This window comes from Ranitomeya variabilis, chromosome 1, assembly GCF_051348905.1.
Source record: "Ranitomeya variabilis isolate aRanVar5 chromosome 1, aRanVar5.hap1, whole genome shotgun sequence".
In the NCBI taxonomy this organism is placed as follows: domain Eukaryota; kingdom Metazoa; phylum Chordata; class Amphibia; order Anura; family Dendrobatidae; genus Ranitomeya; species Ranitomeya variabilis.
Window position 1 is genome coordinate 559,135,168 of NC_135232.1, and position 23,415 is coordinate 559,158,582.

General features: G+C 49.6%; 1 protein-coding gene across 4 annotated transcripts in view; it reads left to right on the plus strand.

The window, feature by feature from the left end:
• Positions 1 to 2,632: 2,632 nt before the first annotated feature.
• The window catches only part of LOC143767882 (farnesyl pyrophosphate synthase-like), a 52,819-nt gene continuing 32,036 nt past the window's right edge, over positions 2,633 to 23,415 (plus strand). Inside the window, exon 1 of one of the 4 annotated variants that reach the window (XM_077256413.1) lies at positions 2,633 to 2,797. Coding sequence is in view for 1 of the 4 variants with exons in the window: in XM_077256405.1 (XP_077112520.1) it covers positions 6,301 to 6,432 (132 nt within the window). In the remaining 3 variants the exon portion in view is untranslated. Of the gene's footprint in view, positions 2,798 to 6,244; positions 6,479 to 23,415 lie in introns of those variants that run through there. The other 3 variants (XM_077256405.1, XM_077256419.1, XM_077256425.1) reach the window with 3 other exon arrangements.

The window sequence follows — 23,415 nt, forward strand, 5'->3', positions numbered from 1 at the left end:
ACACTGTATACAGGTGTCTATGACTGTGGTGACATCACCTCACACTGTATACAGGTGTCTATGACTGTGGTGACATCACCTCACACTGTATACAGGTGTCTATGACTGTGGTGACATCACCTCACACTGTAGACAGCTGTCTATGACTGTGGTGACATCACCTCACACTGTAGACAGGTGTCTATGACTGTGGTGACATCACCTCACACTGTAGACAGGTGTCTATGACTGTGGTGACATCACCTCACACTGTAGACAGGTGTCTATGACTGTGGTGACATCACCTCACACTGTATACAGGTGTCTATGACTGTGGTGACATCACCTCACACTGTATACAGGTGTCTATGACTGTGGTGACATCACCTCACACTGTAGACAGCTGTCTATGACTGTGGTGACATCACCTCACACTGTAGACAGGTGTCTATGACTGTGGTGACATCACCTCACACTGTAGACAGGTGTCTATGACTGTGGTGACATCACCTCACACTGTATACAGGTGTCTATGACTGTGGTGACATCACCTCACACTGTATACAGGTGTCTATGACTGTGGTGACATCACCTCACACTGTATACAGGTGTCTATGACTGTGGTGACATCACCTCACACTGTAGACAGCTGTCTATGACTGTGGTGACATCACCTCACACTGTAGACAGGTGTCTATGACTGTGGTGACATCACCTCACACTGTAGACAGGTGTCTATGACTGTGGTGACATCACCTCACACTGTAGACAGGTGTCTATGACTGTGGTGACCTCACCTCACACTGTAGACAGGTACCTATGACTGTGGTGACCTCACCTGACACTGTAGACAGGTACCTATGACTGTGGTGACATCACCTGACACTGTATACAGATACCTATGACTGTGGTGACATCACCTGACACTGTATACAGGTACCTATGACTGTGGTGACCTCACCTCACACTGTATACAGGTACCTATGACTGTGGTGACCTCACCTCACACTGTATACAGGTACCTATGACTGTGGTGACCTCACCTCACACTGTATACAGGTACCTATGACTGTGGTGACCTCACCTCACACTGTATACAGGTACCTATGACTGTGGTGACATCACCTCACACTGTATACAGGTACCTATGACTGTGGGGACCTCACCTCACACTGTATACAGGTACCTATGACTGTGGTGACATCACCTCACACTGTAGACAGGTACCTATGACTGTGGTGACCTCACCTCACACTGTATACAGGTACCTAGGACCGTGGTGACCTCACCTCACACTGTATACAGGTGTCTATGACTGTGGTGACATCACCTCACACTGTATACAGTTTCTATGACTGTGGTGACATCACCTCACACTGTATACAGGTACCTAGGACTGTGGTGACCCCACCTCACACTGTATACAGGTATCTATGACTGTGGTGACATCACCTCACACTGTATACAGTTTCTATGACTGTGGTGACATCACCTCACACTGTATACAGGTACCTATGACTGTGGTGACCTCACCTCACACTGTAGACAGCTGTCTATGACTGTGGTGACATCACCTCACACTGTAGACAGCTGTCTATGACTGTGGTGACATCACCTCACACTGTAGACAGCTGTCTATGACTGTGGTGACATCACCTCACACTGTAGACAGGTGTCTATGACTGTGGTGACATCACCTCACACTGTAGACAGGTGTCTATGACTGTGGTGACATCACCTCACACTGTAGACAGGTGTCTATGACTGTGGTGACCTCACCTCACACTGTAGACAGGTACCTATGACTGTGGTGACATCACCTGACACTGTATACAGGTACCTATGACTGTGGTGATATCACCTGACACTGTATACAGGTACCTATGACTGTGGTGACCTCACCTCACACTGTATACAGGTACCTAGGACCGTGGTGACCTCACCTCACACTGTAGACAGGTGTCTATGACTGTGGTGACCTCACCTCACACTGTAGACAGGTACCTATGACTGTGGTGACATCACCTGACACTGTATACAGGTACCTATGACTGTGGTGATATCACCTGACACTGTATACAGGTACCTATGACTGTGGTGACCTCACCTCACACTGTATACAGGTACCTAGGACCGTGGTGACCTCACCTCACACTGTATACAGGTGTCTATGACTGTGGTGACCTCACCTCACACTGTAGACAGGTGTCTATGACTGTGGTGACATCACCTCACACTGTATACAGGTATCTATGACTGGTGACATCACCTCACACTGTAGACAGGTGTCTATGACTGTGGTGACATCACCTCACACTGTATACAAGTACTTATGACTGTGGTGACATCACCTCACACTGTATACAGGTATCTATGACTGTGGTGACATCACCTCACACTGTATACAGTTTCTATGACTGTGGTTACGTCCCTCACACTGTACACTCACCTACAACTTAGGTGATGTCACCTCAGGATTCATCTTACTATGTATTTGTCATGACAACTTACCAGTGGGCGGAGCTTTGCTGTTTCCCGAGCGGTGATTGGCTTCTGTGTACAGAGCCCATCCTCATACGATACCAACAACCAATCAACGTGATTGAAGTCAGACTGGAGCCTTTGTTCGTCTCGTCCCTTCAGCCGAGTCTCTGCCTTCTCCTGGGAATTCTAGTTCTTGCTGTGGCGGTGAATACTGTAGATAAAGAAGGCAGAACTACAAGTTCCGGCATGCAGCGGGACTGAAGCAGCGTTTAAAGCCGGTCTCTAGCTATAGGGTTGTAGTGCTAAGTTCTGAAGCCGGTGCACTGGAGATCAGGTAAAGGTTGCTACAACGGAGGAGCACTGGGAATCTTTCAGCATGATGATGTGGGGGGATGATATTATGGAGACTCAGCAGGGTGATAGGGGATACTATGAAGGCTCAGCAGGGTGATGGGGGATGATATGGAGACAGTGAGCAGGGTGATGGGGGATGATATGGAGACAGTCAGCAGGGTGATGGGGGATACTATGAAGACTCAGCAGGGTGATGGGGATGATATGGAGACTCAGCAGGGTGATGGATGATAGCAGGGTGATGGGGGATGATATGGAGACAGTCAGCAGGGGGATAGGGATGATATGGAGACTGTCAGCCGAGTGATGGATGATATGGAGACTGTCAGCAGGGTGATGGATGATAGCAGGGTGATGGGGGATGATATGGAGACAGTCAGCAGGGGGATAGGGATGATATGGAGACTGTCAGCCGAGTGATGGATGATATGGAGACTGTCAGCAGGGTGATGGGGATGATATGGAGACTCAGCAGGGTGATGGGGGATACTATGAAGACTCAGCAGGGTGATGGGGGATACTATGAAGACTCAGCAGGGTGATGGGGGATGATATGGAGACTCAGCAGAGTGATGGATGATATGGAGACTCAGCAGGGTGATGGGGGATGATATGGAGACTCAGCAGAGTGATGGGGGATGATATGGAGACTGTCAGCAGGGTGATGGGGATGATATGGAGACTCAGCAGGGTGATGCGGGATGATATGGAGACTGTCAGCAGAGTGATGGATGATATGGAGACTGTCAGCAGGGTGATGGATGATATGGAGACTGTCAGCAGAGTGATGGATGATATGGAGACTGTCAGCAGGGTGATGGGGGATGATATGGAGACTCAGCAGAGTGATGGGGGATGATATGGAGACTCAGCAGGGTGATGGGGATGATATGGAGACTGTCAGCAGGGTGATGGGGGATGATATGGAGAGTGTCAGCAGGGTGATGGGGGATGATATGGAGACTGTCAGCAGGGTGATGGGGATGATATGGAGACTGTCAGCAGGGTGATGGGGGATGATATGGAGAGTGTCAGCAGGGTGATGGGTGATATGGAGACTGTCAGCAGGGTGATGGGGGATGATATGGAGACTGTCAGCAGGGTGATGGGTGATATGGAGACTGTCAGCAGGGTGATGGGGGATGATATGGAGACTGTCAGCAGGGTGATGGGGGATGATATGGAGACTGTCAGCAGGGTGATGGGGGATGATATGGAGACTGTCAGCAGAGTGATGGATGATATGGAGACTCAGCAGAGTGATGGATGATATGGAGACTCAGCAGGGTGATGGGGGATGATATGGAGACTGTCAGCAGAGTGATGGATGATATGGAGACTGTCAGCAGGGTGATGGGGGATGATATGGAGACTGTCAGCAGAGTGATGGATGATATGGAGACTGTCAGCAGGGTGATGGGGGATGATATGGAGACTGTCAGCAGAGTGATGGATGATATGGAGACTGTCAGCAGGGTGATGGGGGATGATATGGAGACTCAGCAGAGTGATGGGGGATGATATGGAGACTCAGCAGGGTGATGGGGATGATATGGAGACTGTCAGCAGGGTGATGGGGGATGATATGGAGAGTGTCAGCAGGGTGATGGGGGATGATATGGAGACTGTCAGCAGGGTGATGGGGATGATATGGAGACTGTCAGCAGGGTGATGGGGGATGATATGGAGAGTGTCAGCAGGGTGATGGGTGATATGGAGACTGTCAGCAGGGTGATGGGGGATGATATGGAGACTGTCAGCAGGGTGATGGGGGATGATATGGAGACAGTCAGCAGAGTGATGGATGATATGGAGACTCAGCAGGGTGATGGGGGATGATATGGACACTGTCAGCAGAGTGATGGATGATATGGAGACTGTCAGCAGGGTGATGGGGGATGATATGGAGACAGTCAGCAGAGTGATGGATGATATGGAGACTCAGCAGGGTGATGGGGGATGATATGGAGACTGTCAGCAGAGTGATGGATGATATGGAGACTGTCAGCAGGGTGATGGGGGATGATATGGAGACTGTCAGCAGAGTGATGGATGATATGGAGACTGTCAGCAGGGTGATGGGGGATGATATGGAGACAGTCAGCAGAGTGATGGATGATATGGAGACTCAGCAGGGTGATGGGGGATGATATGGAGACAGTCAGCAGAGTGATGGATGATATGGAGACTCAGCAGGGTGATGGGGGATGATATGGACACTGTCAGCAGAGTGATGGATGATATGGAGACTGTCAGCAGGGTGATGGGGGATGATATGGAGACAGTCAGCAGAGTGATGGATGATATGGAGACTCAGCAGGGTGATGGGGGATGATATGGAGACTCAGCAGGGTGATGGGGATGATATGGAGACTATCAGCAGGGTGATGGGGGATGATATGGAGACTGTCAACAGGGTGATGGGGGGTGATATGGAGACTGTCAGCAGGGTGATGGGGGATGATATGGAGACTGTCAGCAGGGTGATGGGGGATGATATGGAGACTGTCAGCAGAGTGATGGATGATATGGAGACTGTCAGCAGGGTGATGGGGATGATATGGAGACTGTCAGCAGGGTGATGGGGATGATATGGAGACTGTCAGCAGGGTGATGGGGGATGATATGGAAACTGTCAGCAGGGTGATGGGGGATAATATGGAGACTGTCAGCAGGGTGATGGGGGATCATATGGAAACTGTCAGCAGGGTGATGGGGGATGATACTATGAAGACTGTCAGCAGGGTGATGGGGGATGATATGGAGACTGTCAGCAGGGTGATGGGGGATCATATGGAGACTGCCAGCAGGGTGATGGGGGATGGTATGGAGACTCAGCAGGGTGATGGGGGATGATATGGAGACTGTCAGCAGGGTGATGGGGGATGATATGGAGACTGACAGCAGGGTGATGGGGGATACTATGAAGACTGTCAGCAGGGTGATGGGGGATGATATGGAGACTGTCAGCAGGGTGATAGGGGATGATATGGAGACTGACAGCAGGGTGATGGGGGATACTATGAAGACTGTCAGCAGGGTGATGGGGGATGATATGGAGACTGTCAGCAGGGTGATAGGGGATGATATGGAGACTGACAGCAGGGTGATGGGGGATACTATGAAGACTGTCAGCAGGGTGATGGGCGATGATATGGAGACTCAGCAGGGTGATGGGGGATCATATGGAGACTGTCAGCAGGGTGATGGGTGATGATATGGAGACTGTCAGCAGGGTGATGGGGGATGATACTATGAATACTGTCAGCAGGGTGACGGGGATGATACTGTGGAGACTCAGCAGGGTGATGATCACTGGATGTGGGGAATGAAGAGCTCCTGGGAGCACGTGTGACATCATGGCTACAGTGGGCGGGGCTATGCCCATACATGGCCGGGCGGAATCTCTTCACGCTGTTGCCAGGTAGCAGTGGTGACACCAGTGGGCGTGGCTCGGTGTTTTGTGGAGGAGACGCGTGCTGCATGTGGCTCCGGGCTGTGCGCGCCGGACGGCTGTGGCTCCGCCCTCTCCGGGGCGTCAGCGGCCCAACGTGCGCCCGGTACCGGCCAACTATAGATGTGATATTGGGGCGACCCGGACCTACCGGGAAACGGGTGTGTGCGGTACTTCCTGTGCGGAGCGGTATTCCTGTATACAGCAGTGTGTGAAGTCACCTCTCTATTATCTATCTATATAGGCGGTGTGTGTACAGTGTATTTATAGTGTGTGCAGCGGAGCCCGGCTGTCCTCTACCATCAGCTATATATATGGTGTATACAGGAGGTGTGTGTATATAGTGAGTGTACAGCAGAGCCCGGCTGTCCTCTACCATCACCTATATGTATGGTGTATACAGGAGGTGTGTATATATAGTGAGTGTACAGCAGAGCCCGGCTGTCCTCTACCATCACCTATATGTATGGTGTATACAGGAGGTGTGTGTATATATAGTGAGTGTACAGCAGAGCCCGGCTGTCCTCTACCATCAGCTATATATATGGTGTATACAGCAGGTGTGTGTATATATAGTGAGTGTACAGCAGAGCCCGGCTGTCCTCTACCATCTGCTATATATATGGTGTATACAGGAGGTGTGTGTGTATATATAGTGAGTGTACAGCAGAGCCCGGCTGTCCTCTACCATCAGCTATATATATGTGGTGTATACAGGAGGTGTGTGTATATAGTGAGTGTACAGCAGAGCCCGGCTGTCCTCTACCATCAGCTATATATATATGGTGTATACAGGAGGTGTGTGTGTGTATATAGTGAGTGTACAGCAGAGCCCAGCTGTCCTCTACCATCTGCTATATATATGGTGTATACAGGAGGTGTGTGTGTATATATAGTGAGTGTACAGCAGAGCCCGGCTGTCCTCTACCATCACCTATATATATGGTGTATACAGGAGGTGTGTGTGTGTATATAGTGAGTGTACAGCGGAGCCCGGCTGTCCTCTACCATCTGCTATATATATGGTGTATACAGGAGGTGTGTGTGTATATATAGTGAGTGTACAGCAGAGCCCGGCTGTCCTCTACCATCAGCTATATATATGTGGTGTATACAGGAGGTGTGTGTGTGTATATAGTGAGTGTACAGCAGAGCCCAGCTGTCCTCTACCATCTGCTATATATATGGTGTATACAGGAGGTGTGTGTGTATATATAGTGAGTGTACAGCAGAGCCCGGCTGTCCTCTACCATCAGCTATATATATGTGGTGTATACAGGAGGTGTGTGTATATAGTGAGTGTACAGCAGAGCCCGGCTGTCCTCTACCATCAGCTATATATATGGTGTATACAGGAGGTGTGTGTATATAGTGAGTGTACAGCAGAGCCCAGCTGTCCTCTACCATCACCTATATATATGGTGTATACAGGAGGTGTGTGTATATATAGTGAGTGTACAGCAGAGCCCGGCTGTCCTCTACCATCAGCTATATATATGGTGTATACAGCAGGTGTGTGTATATATAGTGAGTGTACAGCAGAGCCCGGCTGTCCTCTACCATCTGCTATATATATGGTGTATACAGGAGGTGTGTGTGTATATATATAGTGAGTGTACAGCAGAGCCCGGCTGTCCTCTACCATCAGCTATATATATGTGGTGTATACAGGAGGTGTGTGTATATAGTGAGTGTACAGCAGAGCCCAGCTGTCCTCTACCATCTGCTATATATATGGTGTATACAGGAGGTGTGTGTATATATAGTGAGTGTACAGCAGAGCCCGGCTGTCCTCTACCATCAGCTATATATATGGTGTATACAGGAGGTGTGTGTATATATAGTGAGTGTACAGCAGAGCCCGGCTGTCCTCTACCATCTGCTATATATATGGTGTATACAGGAGGTGTGTGTATATATAGTGAGTGTACAGCAGAGCCCGGCTGTCCTCTCCCATCACCTATATATATGGTGTATACAGGAGGTGTGTGTATATAGTGAGTGTACAGCAGAGCCCGGCTGTCCTCTACCATCAGCTATATATATGGTGTATACAGGAGGTGTGTGTATATAGTGAGTGTACAGCAGAGCCCGGCTGTCCTCTACCATCTGCTATATATATGGTGTATACAGGAGGTGTGTGTGTATATAGTGAGTGTACAGCAGAGCCCAGCTGTCCTCTACCATCTGCTATATATATGGTGTATACAGGAGGTGTGTGTATATAGTGAGTGTACAGCAGAGCCCGGCTGTCCTCTACCATCTGCTATATATATGGTGTATACAGGAGGTGTGTGTGTATATAGTGAGTGTACAGCAGAGCCCAGCTGTCCTCTACCATCTGCTATATATATGGTGTATACAGGAGGTGTGTGTGTATATAGTGAGTGTACAGCAGAGCCCAGCTGTCCTCTACCATCTGCTATATATATGGTGTATACAGGAGGTGTGTGTGTATATATAGTGAGTGTACAGCAGAGCCCGGCTGTCCTCTACCATCACCTATATATATGGTGTATACAGGAGGTGTGTGTGTGTATATAGTGAGTGTACAGCGGAGCCCGGCTGTCCTCTACCATCAGCTATATATATGGTGTATACAGGAGGTGTGTGTGTGTATATATAGTGAGTGTACAGCAGAGCCCGGCTGTCCTCTACCATCAGCTATATATATGGTGTATACAGGAGGTGTGTGTATATATAGTGAGTGTACAGCAGAGCCCGGCTGTCCTCTACCATCAGCTATATATATGGTGTACACAGGAGGTGTGTGTGTATATAGTGAGTGTACAGCAGAGCCCGGCTGTCCTCTACCATCACCTATATATATGGTGTATACAGGAGGTGTGTGTATATATAGTGAGTGTACAGCAGAGCCCAGCTGTCCTCTACCATCAGCTATATATATGGTGCATACAGGAGGTGTGTGTATATATAGTGAGTGTACAGCGGAGCCCGGCTGTCCTCTACCATCAGCTATATATATGGTGTATACAGGAGGTGTGTGTGTGTATATAGTGAGTGTACAGCAGAGCCCGGCTGTCCTCTCCCATCACCTATATATATGGTGTATACAGGAGGTGTGTGTGTATATAGTGAGTGTACAGCAGAGCCCGGCTGTCCTCTACCATCAGCTATATATATGGTGTATACAGGAGGTGTGTGTGTATATATAGTGAGTGTACAGCGGAGCCCGGCTGTCCTCTACCATCTGCTACATATATGGTGTATACAGGAGGTGTGTGTGTATATAGTGAGTGTACAGCAGAGCCCGGCTGTCCTCTACCATCTGCTATATATATGGTGTATACAGGAGGTGTGTGTATATAGTGAGTGTACAGCAGAGCCCGGCTGTCCTCTCCCATCACCTATATATATGGTGTATACAGGAGGTGTGTGTATATATAGTGAGTGTGCAGCGGAGCCCGGCTGTCCTCTACCATCTGCTATATATATGGTGTATACAGGAGGTGTGTGTATATATAGTGAGTGTACAGCAGAGCCCGGCTGTCCTCTACCATCACCTATATGTATGGTGTATACAGGAGGTGTGTGTGTATATAGTGAGTGTGCAGCAGAGCCCGGCTGTCCTCTACCATCAGCTATATATATGGTGTATACAGGAGGTGTGTGTATATAGTGAGTGTACAGCAGAGCCCGGCTGTCCTCTACCATCAGCTATATATATGGTGTATACAGGAGGTGTATGTATATAGTGAGTGTACAGCAGAGCCCGGCTGTCCTCTACCATCTGCTATATATATGGTGTATACAGGAGGTGTGTGTGTGTGTGTATATAGTGAGTGTACAGCAGAGCCCGGCTGTCCTCTACCATCTGCTGTATATATGGTGTATACAGGAGGTGTATGTATATAGTGAGTGTACAGCAGAGCCCGGCTGTCCTCTACCATCAGCTATATATATGGTGTATACAGGAGTTGTGTGTGTGTATATGTAGTGAGTGTACAGCAGAGCCCGGCTGTCCTCTACCATCTGCTATATATATGGTGTATACAGGAGGTGTGTGTGTGTGTGTGTGTATATAGTGAGTGTACAGCAGAGCCCGGCTGTCCTCTACCATCAGCTATATATATGGTGTATACAGGAGGTGTGTGTATATAGTGAGTGTACAGCAGAGCCTGGCTGTCCTCTGCCATCACCTATATATATGGTGTATACAGGAGGTGTGTGTATATATAGTGAGTGTGCAGCAGAGCCCGGCTGTCCTCTACCATCTGCTATATATATGGTGCATACAGGAGGTGTGTGTATATATAGTGAGTGTACAGCAGAGCCCGGCTGTCCTCTACCATCAGCTATATATATGGTGTATACAGGAGGTGTGTGTGTATATATAGTGAGTGTACAGCAGAGCCCGGCTGTCCTCTACCATCAGCTATATATATATGGTGTATACAGTAGGTGTGTGTGTGTATATAGTGAGTGTACAGCAGAGCCCGGCTGTCCTCTACCATCTGCTATATATATGGTGTATACAGGAGGTGTGTGTGTATATACTGAGTGTACAGCAGAGCCCGGCTGTCCTCTACCATCTGCTATATATATGGTGTATACAGGAGGTGTGTGTATATAGTGAGTGTGCAGCGGAGCCCGGCTGTCCTCTACCATCTGCTATATATATGGTTTATACAGGAGGTGTGTGTATATATAGTGAGTGTACAGCAGAGCCCGGCTGTCCTCTCCCATCACCTATATGTATGTTGTGTACAGGAGGTGTGTGTGTATATATAGTGAGTGTACAGCAGAGCCCGGCTGTCCTCTACCATCAGCTATATATTTGGTGTATACAGGAGGTGTGTGTGTATATAGTGAGTGTACAGCAGAGCCCGGCTGTCCTCTACCATCAGCTATATATATGGTGTATACAGGAGGTGTGTGTATATATAGTGAGAGTACAGCAGAGCCCGGCTGTCCTCTACCATCAGCTATATATATGGTGTATACAGGAGGTGTGTGTGTGTGTGTGTGTGTATATATATAGTGAGTGTACAGCAGAGCCCGGCTGTCCTCTACCATCAGCTATATATATGGTGTATACAGGAGGTGTGTGTGTGTGTATATAGTGAGTGTACAGCAGAGCCCGGCTGTCCTCTCCCATCACCTATATATATGGTGTATACAGGAGGTGTGTATATATAGTGAGTGTGCAGCGGAGCCTGGCTGTCCTCTACCATCTGCTATATATATATGGTGTATACAGGAGGTGTGTGTATATAGTGAGTGTACAGCAGAGCTTGGCTGTCCTCTCCCATCACCTATATATATGGTGTATACAGGAGGTGTGTGTATATAGTGAGTGTACAGCAGAGCCCGGCTGTCCTCTCCCATCACCTATATATATGGTGTATACAGGAGGTGTGTATATATAGTGAGTGTACAGCAGAGCCCGGCTGTCCTCTACCATCAGCTATATATATGGTGTATACAGGAGGTGTGTGTATATATAGTGAGTGTACAGCAGAGCCCGGCTGTCCTCTACCATCTGCTATATATATGGTGTATACAGGAGGTGTGTGTATATGTAGTGAGTGTACAGCAGAGCCCGGCTGTCCTCTACCATCACCTATATGTATGGTGTATACAGGAGGTGTGTGTATATATATATAGTGAGTGTACAGCAGAGCCCGGCTGTCCTCTACCATCAGCTATATATATGGTGTATACAGGAGGTGTGTGTGTATATATAGTGAGTGTACAGCAGAGCCCGGCTGTCCTCTACCATCAGCTATATATATATATATATGGTGTATACAGTAGGTGTGTGTGTGTATATATAGTGAGTGTACAGCAGAGCCTGGCTGTCCTCTACCATCTGCTATATATATGGTGTATACAGGAGGTGTGTGTGTATATAGTGAGTGTACAGCAGAGCCCGGCTGTCCTCTACCATCTGCTATATATATGGTGTATACAGGAGGTGTGTGTATATAGTGAGTGTGCAGCGGAGCCCGGCTGTCCTCTACCATCTGCTATATATATGGTGTATACAGGAGGTGTGTGTATATAGTGAGTGTGCAGCAGAGCCTGGCTGTCCTCTCCCATCACCTATATATATGTTGTGTACAGGAGGTGTGTGTGTATATATAGTGAGTGTACAGCAGAGCCCGGCTGTCCTCTACCATCAGCTATATATTTGGTGTATACAGGAGGTGTGTGTGTATATAGTGAGTGTACAGCAGAGCCCGGCTGTCCTCTACCATCAGCTATATATATGGTGTATACAGGAGGTGTGTGTGTGTGTGTGTGTGTGTATATAGTGAGTGTACAGCAGAGCCCGGCTGTCCTCTACCATCAGCTATATATATGGTGTATACAGGAGGTGTGTGTGTGTATATAGTGAGTGTACAGCAGAGCCCGGCTGTCCTCTACCATCAGCTATATATATGGTGTATACAGGAGGTGTGTGTGTGTGTATATAGTGAGTGTACAGCAGAGCCCGGCTGTCCTCTACCATCAGCTATATATATGGTGTATACAGGAGGTGTGTGTATATGTAGTGAGTGTACAGCAGAGCCCAGCTGTCCTCTCCCATCACCTATATATATGGTGTATACAGGAGGTGTGTGTGTATATATAGTGAGTGTACAGCAGAGCCCGGCTGTCCTCTACCATCTGCTATATATATGGTGTATACAGGAGGTGTGTGTATATATAGTGAGTGTACAGCAGAGCCCGGCTGTCCTCTACCATCAGCTATATATTTATATAGTGTCACGATTCACACCGTGACTGTCACCAATTGTCACGATCCCTTAGCCGTGGCCCGCAGTTTGTCACGAAAATCCACAGGGATTCCTGACCACTGCCACCATTAGGTCACGGATTGGGGTGACTTTAGACCAGCAGACGGCTATCACATGTGCAGGGGGGCTTATCCTTGTTATCCCTCTACTGCCACAATGTGATAAAAAAAACACACAATGCTATTGACCTCTTAGTTTACAGCAGGGGCTTATTTTAGGTATCCCACTGCTCTTCAATATACCATGAACTGCAGGGATTTGTGTATCCCGCTTACAGTTCCACTTAACACTTGCAGCTCTCTGGCGCCCCCTTACTCTCAGGTCAGATTAGGTACTGCACCTAGGGTAATTAGTCGCCAGAAAGGCTGCCTGCTATGTACTGGCTATTGGGCGCGCTGCAGCGACGCGATAACTACTCCCACGCAGGCAGGAACAATAATTATCAAGCTGCAGTCGCTGAAACAACACCCCAAAAGTCTGCACACGGTAAGCTGCCACCAGCTCCGATCAAACGGGTCCGGAGCTAACCCAAAACAGTAGCGTAATTTTCCCTTCCCCCATGACGGCACACCTGAGAGAGGGGATCCGCCCAGTCAGGACAGGAACCCTACTGAAAATAAAAGGGCGGTACCTCTCCCTCGCTTCAGTTGGGTTTCCTGTCCTGACAGGGACCCTTGTGCTGAACACGGCGGTTCGACTTACCCAGGTCCCGTCCCGGCGTGGAAGAACAGGCAGCGCCTGTGCGTCGGAGGTTCGGGTCCTGGAGGCGCCGTCCGCAGGTCCCCCCGGGTCACTGCGTCCGTGCGGGCGTTGTGCAGCATGGTTGGAGGACCGGGTTCCTTCCATGGCTGCCACGCCGCCCACCCCTCTCTGCCGGCGCGGCGGCCGCTTCCGGGTCGCTCTTCTGACGTCGCACGTCAGGCCCGCTGTGAATGGGCGTGCCCGTGTGACGTCGGAGGCAGGCGCCGGATCCAAGATGGCGGCGCCCATGAAGAAAACGCCGGCCGGTGAATGAAGACTCCGGCGGCATGGCAGAGAGGGGGAGGGATCACTATTGGGCACCGGAGAGGCGGGGAGTGCAGTGGTCGCCCCATAAAAGGGTGCTGGACCACAGAAGACGCGCTCATGTCCAAAAACTTCGCCATGGAGGTAGGACAACAAGAGCAGCTGCAGCAGTCTTCTTCACAGCAGCAGCAGCCGGAGCTCTCACCAGATGCCTTGCCGAGCCACCAACATACCAGGAGCAGCCGCTCAAGTGGTAAAAACAGTGGTCGTTCCGTCCGGCAAGATTCGTCAACGTCCAGGAGGGACGCTTCACGTGCATCTGTCCAGCCTCAAAAATCGGTACCCTTGATTGTCGGCGGTGGTGAGTGATCTACGTGAATGTATCCCTTATGGTAACAGGGTCCATTTTTCTGTTTTGATCACTAGGGGTCCAGGAAAGCTACCGGTAAAACAAAGAACCGAGAGTGTGCCCTTTGTAAAAACCCGCTCGCAGTGCAGTATCGGAAGGATCTCTGTGCTGACTGCATAAATAAGACTATTCAAGAAGAAACCCCTAATTTCACCACTAGCCTTAAAGCCATAATACAGGCTGAAATAAAAGACTCCTTAAAATTGGCCCTTAGCGAACCAAGAGGGGGAAGCCGTAGGGCGTCTACAGAGTCGGATACCTCTCAGAGACAAGGGAGTCATAAAACATCCCGATCTCCCTCTACTTCCCCAGCCTCGGTCCACTCTTCAGATTCCTCCTCGGACAGTGATTCAGGAGGTCGTCCGTGCCTTCCCACGGAGGACGTGGACAAATTAGTCAAAGCAGTTAGGTCTGCAATGGGCCTTAAAGAGGAGAAGACACCTAGGTCACTAGAGGATGTCATGTTTGGTGGCTTAGAAGAGAGGAGGAAACGCACGTTTCCAGTTAATGCAAAAATAAAAGCATTAATTGAGAAAGAGTGGAAAAGACCTGAAAAAATGGGTTCTTTGCCCTCTTCATCCAAAAGGAGATATCCCTTTGAAAATAAAGACTCTGAACCTTGGGAAAAGATCCCCAAAATTGACGGAGCGGTAGCCAAATGCTTAAAAAAATCGTCCCTTCCATTAGAAGACTCGGGTGTTCTTAAAGACCCGCTTGACAAAAAAGCAGATGGTTTTCTCAGACATATCTGGGAAGCCTCAGCGGGGGGCCTGAAGCCAGCAATCGCTGGAACTTGTACGGCCCGCGCTCTGATGGTCTGGCTACAGCAGATAGAGGATCAGCTAAGGGACAAGGTACCCAGATCCGACATCCTTGCCAATATATCCTTGGTGCAAGGGGCAGCAGCCTTTTTAGCAGACTCTTCTGCGGATTCCGCAAGACTAACGGCCAGAGCAGCGAGCTTGTCTAATGCGGCAAGAAGAGCCCTCTGGCTCAAAGGTTGTCCGGGGGATTTACCATCTAAACACAAGCTGTGCTCCATCCCATGTGATGGCCAACTCCTCTTTGGGAAAAAACTTGAAGAAATCCTGGAACATGCAGGAGATAAAAAGAAAGGCTTTCCCAATATCCCTAAAGAGTCCAAAAAACCCTTTTTTCGTCGGAGAAGATTTAATAGAGGTCGCCCCCCAGGAGAAAGAAAAAACTGGGACTTTAGGGATAAGAGAGGCTCAGGCTACATGTTCAAAGGGCCCTCTACATCGGCAAAGAAATCCCCCCAATGACATTACGCCAGAAGTGGGAGGAAGACTCTCCCTCTTCTTTCCGGCCTGGGTAAACATCTCCCCCAGTACCTGGGTCATAAATATAATCAGAGACGGCCTCAAAATAAAATTCACCTGTCCACCCAGACGAAACTTTATTATAACTCCCCGAAGAAAGTCCCAGCAGGAACAATCTGCCCTAGAAGCCGAAGTCCTGGGACTTATCCACAAAAAGGTTCTTCTGGAGGTTCCGGTTCAGGAGGAGGGAGACGGGTTTTACTCCCCCCTCTTCTTAATCCAAAAACCGGATGGTTCTTGGAGAACTATTATAAACTTAAAAAAAACTCAACCAATCCATAGAGAACTACTCTTTCAAGATGGAGTCTATAAATACGACCATAAAACTCCTTTTCCAACACTGCTTCATGGCAGTAATAGACTTGAAAGATGCGTATTATCATATACCAATGCATCCGGAATATCAGAAATACTTGAGAGTAGCTCTCTATGTCCAGAACCAGATGAAACATTATCAATACACAGCCCTTCCGTTCGGTCTGTCTACAGCTCCCAGGGTGTTCACCAAGGTGATGGTGGAAGTAATGTCATACCTCCGGTCCCGGGATGTAGTCATTGTCCCATATCTGGACGATTTCCTGGTAATAGGAAGATCAGAGTCCCACTGCACTCATCAAGTATCAGTGGTAACATCAACTCTAAGGGAGCTGGGTTGGATAATAAATATCCCCAAGTCCAGACTGCTGCCAGTAAAATTACAGTCCTTCCTGGGGTTAATACTGGACTCCGAACGTCAGCTCTGCCTTCTTCCAGAAAACAAGGTAGACAAAATAATAAATCTGACCGGTACAGCAATACGCCAGCCGACAATGACTCTGAGAAAGGCAATGTCCCTTCTAGGCTCGTTAACATCGTGTATTCCGGCAGTAGAATGGGCACAATTCCACCTAAGACAACTACAGTGGGAAGTTCTCTCAGCCCAAAGACTGCTAAAAGGGCATTTAGAAGGAAATCTATGTCTCTCCCTGGGCGTAAGGGATTCCCTAGTTTGGTGGACTGTGAGAAACCACCTGACAATGGGGGTCCGGTGGCAAAATCCGGTCATAGACATTATCACGACCGACGCAAGCGGTACAGGTTGGGGGGCTCACCTGAGGTCTCACTCTGTACAAGGGACCTGGTCCATACGAGAAAAGAACTATGGATCAAACGAAAAAGAGCTGTGGGCAGTGGAGAAATCCCTAAGACATTTTCTTCCTTTACTCCGGGGTCGCCATACTCGAATCCTGACGGACAATCGAGCAGTGGTGGCGTATGTCAATCATCAGGGGGGAACGAGGTCCAAAGGCCTCATGCAGGCATCAAACATACTCTTTCAACTAGCAGAACAACACCTGTCATCTCTGTCGGCATTGCACATCAAAGGCACAGAAAACACTCAAGCGGACTTCCTGAGTCGCAGAGGCTTAAGGCAGGGGGAATGGTCATTAAACCCCCAGATATTTCAACAAATAGTCCAAGCCTGGGGCACACCAGAGATAGACTTGTTCGCCAACTCCCACAACAGAAAAGTCAGGAGGTTCTGCTCCTTGAATCCGAGAGAACATCCCTTCGCAGTAGATGCCCTACTGATACCTTGGAAGTTTTCTCTGGCCTACGCATTCCCCCCGATAGTGATGATTCCAGCTGTGATCCGGAAGATCAGAGAGGATCAGGCGAATATCATCTTCATAGCTCCTTTTTGGCCAAGGAGACCTTGGTTCTCCCTTCTAAGGCAGATGTCGGTAACAGACCCATGGATCCTGCCAGAGGTTCCGGACCTGCTAACCCAGGGCCCAGTGACCCACTCTCAGGTGAAGGGCTTCCATCTCGCAGCCTGGAATTTGAGAGGGCGTTACTAAGTCGCCAAGGATTCTCTCCAGGGTTAGTCTCCACCCTGTTGAAAAGCAGAAAACCCATAACCTCTAGAATCTATGGTAGGACATGGAAAAAATTTCTCGACTTCCTGGGGGAACCATTGGGGGAGGTGGCTCCAATAGGTCCTATCCTAGAGTTTCTGCAAGCAGGATTACATCTTGGGTTAGCAACCAGCACCCTTAAAGTTCAGGTTTCTGCCTTGGGGGCCCTATATAATTGTAATCTTGCCTCAAATAAATGGGTCTCACGATTCATAAAATCTTGTAGTAGATCTCGGCCAGTTATTATCCCAAAAATCCCTCCTTGGGATCTAAATTTGGTCTTAGAAGCCCTGACTAAACAGCCCTTTGAGCCTTTGCAGGAGTTATCACCTAAGTTACTTACCCTTAAAACAGTTTTACTAGTAGCCTTAACATCGGCACGTAGGGTAAGTGATTTACAGGCCCTGTCAATATGCCCTCCTTATACTCAGGTTTTTGATGACAGGATTGTTCTAAGACCAGACCCGGCTTATCTCCCCAAGGTGGTTCAAAAGTTCCATAGGAGTCAGGAGATTACTTTACCATCTTTCTGTAGTAATCCTAAAAATCCAGGGGAACAAAGGTTCCACATGTTAGATGTGAGAAGATCTATGTTACAATACATGTCTGTGACTAATCAGTGGAGGAAAGACCAAACCCTATTCGTAGCCTTTCAGGGTAGCAAAAGAGGGTGCGGGGTAGCTAAAAGTACCATTGCTAGATGGATCAGGGAGGCCATTAGTTTATCCTATTCTGCAAGTGGCACTCCGGTTCCTGACGGCATCAAGGCTCACTCCACCAGAGCCGTGGCTACCTCCTGGGCAGAGAAAGCTGAGGTATCAATTGACCAAATTTGCAAGGCCGCTACCTGGTCCTCACCCTCAACTTTTTTCAAACACTACCGGCTAGACCTTTCCTCCTCTGCTGACCTAACCTTTGGTAGAAGGGTGCTCCAAGCGGTGGTCCCTCCCTAAGGCTTCATTCTACAAAATTCTCTCAGGTGTGCCGTCATGGGGGAAGGGAAAACACCAAGGTTACTTACGGGTAGCCGGTTTTTCCGGAGCCCATGACGGCACCCGTATATTCCCCCCCTTTTTTTCACCCTTTCGGTGTGCACTATTGTTTTGGGTGTGTTTAGTTAATATAATGTGGTGTTGGATTGCCATGTATACTAACCAGGGGGGCCTCTCATGCTCTGAAAACCAACTGAAGCGAGGGAGAGGTACCGCCCTTTTATTTTCAGTAGGGTTCCTGTCCTGACTGGGCGGATCCCCTCTCTCAGGTGTGCCGTCATGGGCTCCGGAAAAACCGGCTACCCGTAAGTAACCTTGGTGTTTCCCTTCAAGAGACAGGGTACGTTTTTAGAGCAGGGAGGAAGAACTAGCATTAAATATTATACTCCAGAAAGGTTAGGCAGTGCTTTATCAAAATTATACAAAGATGTTACAAATGAGACAATTGCAAATATGTACAAGGTAATTATGAAAATAAAAGGATTAAAGGAAGAAAAGATAACTCACATGTTCTTAGTTCATATCAGTTCAGGCAAACACCATGCTAGTGGGAGGGGCTCCCAAAAATCCCAATGCATGAGGTACAGCTCTTCAGGTCAGACCCACATGTTCTTCCAGCAACTGACTCACTGCTGGAGTCCGGCCAAAACAGTTATAGCTTAGCCTGGTGACATCACCAAAAAGGCTGGCTATCCCAGTCCCTCCTCTCTCTGTATTCTGACTAAGTATAAGCTAAATCTTTCTAAGACTTGTAATTCCGCTGCTGAACATATCATAGTCCTGACAAACCCAGCATTCATCTCAGATTACCGTGGGCTTTCTAAGGAGATCAAATATGTCCTATTATTTACAGAGCAATCCCTACTTCTTCACCCGATGGAGTTAGACGCTGATGCTTAGAGTGATGGGTAGATCCTCCGAGTGTGATTATGACGATATATTTTTGTGTTCGTATTTTAAATCGTTTGCCTAATATCTTACAAAAATGGAACAAAGGACCGCATGGTTCTAGAGACTTAGAATCCAGTTCTTGCTGGAGGAAGCTTCTACCTGGTCGTAAACATTCCTTTAGGCAATAAAACGCTCTTCCCCCATGTACATTGGCAAGGCAAGCTCAACTCTGAAGTAAAAGAGAAGGGGGGTTTCTTAGCCCACATCCTGGGCTGACAAGAGAAACTAAACTTATATGATATTTCATACCATATCGTGACACCTCCCCCTTTTAGCGTGCGCTACGGCGGCAGAACCTCTCGGTATGCCTCCATGCGCACCTCCGTGGGTTCACCCTGGCGGGAGAGTCCATCTGCATTCCCATGCTCTTTGCCCGCTTTGTGTTTAATGGTGAAGTCAAATTGCTGAAGGGCAAGGCTCCAGCGTAGCAACCTGCCATTGGTTCCAGACATGGTGCTTAGCCAGCGCAGAGGGTCGTGGTGAGTCACCACAGTGAAGGTGCGACCGTACAAGTAGGGCTGCAAGCGCTGCAGGGCCCAGACTATGGCCAGGCACTCCTTCTCAATGGTGGATTAGGCCACTTCCCTCGGCAAAAGTTTCCGGCTCAGGTACAACACGGGGTGCTCTTGGTCCTCCGAGTCAACCTGGCTGAGCACAGCACCAAGGCCAAACTCGCTGGCGTCGGTCTGTACCAAGAACGGTCGACTGCTGTCGACTGCTTTCAACACAGGGGCGTTGCACAGTGCTGTTTTCAACGCCTGGAAGGCCCCCTCACAGCCATCTGTCCAGTTGACGATGTGGGGTAGCTTCTTCCTGGTGAGGTCCGTCAAAGGTTTTGCCAGGCTACTATAGTGCTGCACAAAGCGCCTATAGTACCCTGCAGTGCCCAGGAAGGACATCACCTGTTTCTTGGTCCCAGGAGTGGGCCAGTTCACGATCGCGCCCACTTTCTCAGGCTCCGGTTTCAGGGTGCCTCCACCTACCCGGTGCCCCAGGTAGTGGACCTCCCTCATGCCCATCTGGCACTTTCCCGGCTTGATAGTCAGTCCTGCTCGGTGAATTTGCCTGAGCACCTCCTCGAGATGCTGCAGGTGTTCATCCCAGGAGGGACTGAAGATGGCAATGTCATCTAAGTACGCCACAGCGTACTTCTCCAGTCCCTGAAGCAGGAGATTGACCATCCGCTGGAAAGTGGCAGGGGCATTCTTCATGCCGAAGGGCATGACCGTGGACTCGTACAGTCCAAAGGGTGTGATAAAGGCGGACTTCTCCTGTGCCTCGGGGCTCAGGGGAATCTGCCAGTATCCGCGACTCAGATCCATTATTGTCAGGTATTTTGCGCCAGCTAACTTCTCAAGCAGCTCCTCGATGCGCGGCATTGGGTGCGCGTCAGAGGCTGTAATGGCGTTGAGCCCCCTGTAGTCCACGCAGAACCGGGTGGTCCGGTCCTTCTTTGGCACGAGAACTACAGGTGAGGCCCACGCGCTCTTTGACCGTCGAATCACCCCCAGCTGTAACATCTCATCGATCTCCTGGCGCATAATCTGCTGCACCTGGTCAGAGATTCGATAGGCTGTTCGCCGTAGTGGGGCGTGATTCCTGGTGTCCACCTCGTGGACCGCTAACTCAGTCCTTCCAGGCCGGTTGGAGAACACGACCCGGAAGGGTTCCAGTGTGGTTTGCAACTGCAACCGCTGTGGTTCATCTAGCGAGGCGCTTACCTCCACGTCCTCAATGGACCCACAGGCCTTGGCTTGGGCCAGCATGTCCAGGAGGGCGTCTTCCTCCCCTTCTTCGGGTGCGCGGCAGACCGGTAGGACGAAAGGTTCACGTTCGTGATGAGCCTTCATCATGTTGACGTGAAAGGCCTTTCGCCTACCCCGAGTGTGGTCAAGCGTGACCACATAGGTGACCGGGTTGAGCTGTTGGTGGACGACGTACGGGCCCTCCCAGGCTGCCTGAAGCTTATCCGTTGGTACGGGAACCAGCACCCACACCTTTTGACCCACGTGGTAGGTCCGCTCCCGGGCGTTCTGGTCGTACCAGTGCTTCTGATCAGCCTGAGCCTGCGTCATGTTGTCATGCACCAACTGCGTCAAGGTCTGCATCTTGTCACGGAAGCGCATGACATACTCCACTATGGACACTTCAGAAGGGTTCGGCTCCTCTTCCCAGGATTCTCTTACCAACCCAAGGGGTCCCCGGACTCGCCTGCCGTACAGGAGCTCGAAGAGGGAGAACCCCGTCGAGGCCTGCGGAACCTCTCGGTAAGCGAATAGCAGGTGTGGTAGGTACCGCTCCCAGTCACGCCCTTGTGTCTCAACCAGCATGCGTAGCATCTGTTTGAGGGTACCATTGAAGCGTTCACACAAGCCATTGGTCTGTGGGTGATACGCACTCGATACCAGGTGCTTCACCTGCATTTTCTTACAGAGAGCCTCCATTAGGTGAGACATAAATTGGGTCCCTTGATCAGTAAGCATTTCCCTGGGAAATCCTACACGTGAAAAGATGGCCAACAGGGCATCCGCCACCTTATCTGCCCTAGTTGACGACAGAGCTACTGCCTCTGGGTACCGGGTAGCGTAGTCTACCACAGTAAGAATATATCGCTTTCCAGAGCTGCTGGGGATGGCCAGCGGGCCCACAATGTCCACCGCAATCCTCTGGAAAGGATCCTCTATCACTGGCAAAGGGATCAGGGGAGCCTTAAGAGCAGGCCCCGCCTTCCCCACTCTTTGACAGGTGACACAGGAGCGGCAGTAGTTTGACACATCTGTCCCCATCTTAGGCCAATAGAAGTGTTGAGACAGCCGGGCCTTAGTTTTGCTGATCCCCAAGTGTCCAGCTAGCGGGATCTCATGGGCAATCCGCAACAACTCACCCCGGAATTGCTGTGGGACGACCAGCTGTCTTTCCCTCAACCACTCCTTTTGTGATTCTCCGGGTACTGTCTCCCGGTACAACCTTCCTCCTTCCCAGAACACCTTCTCCTTATCAGTCTCGGAGAATGACGTCCCGGCGAGTTGTCTCAAACTCTCTAGGCTCGCATCTGTGTGCAGAGCGGCCTGAAACTCCTGGCTAGGGGAAGCCAGAAGTGACGTCAGGGTCCCTTCCCCACGGGAGCCCTCTGGGACCTGCTCTGGGTCCACCTCTGGTTCAGTCATACTGATGACTGAGGAGGGTCCGGGAGGCAGACAGTTATCTGCGTTCCGGGCACTCTTACTGCGGGTGACAGCAGCTACGTAGGCTGTCTCCCCGGGGGTTTCTACAGACCCATCAGCCGACGCTGCTATGGGCTCTACCTCCCCATCCACCCCCATTACATCAGGAGCATTGCTACTTATTGGCCAGTTACCTCCCTCGGTGGCACTGGTCAATTGCATGGCATCACCTTCCTCACGGTTCCCATGTATCTCCCCATTTCCGGTAGCACCAACACTTGCCCCTGCTAGGGGTTCCTCAGCCTTCTCACTCCGCAGAGCGACGTGGCTGAGCACTCCTGTACCTACGGACACATCAACTTTCATAGAAACATCATTATCAGGTACAGTTGGCACAGGTACAACATTTTCACCATCAATCCTAGGGAAAAAAGGGTTAACAGATGCATCATTACAAGATAAAGCATGGTCAGGTAACACATGCGATTTCCCATCATCATCATCATCATCAGGGTTAACGTTACCCTTATTAGCAGATTGGGGAGGGGTGTCAGGGACGTAGTATGCAAACAACCTCCCCAAATCAGTCCCCAACAAAACATCAGTGGGCAAATTATCAGA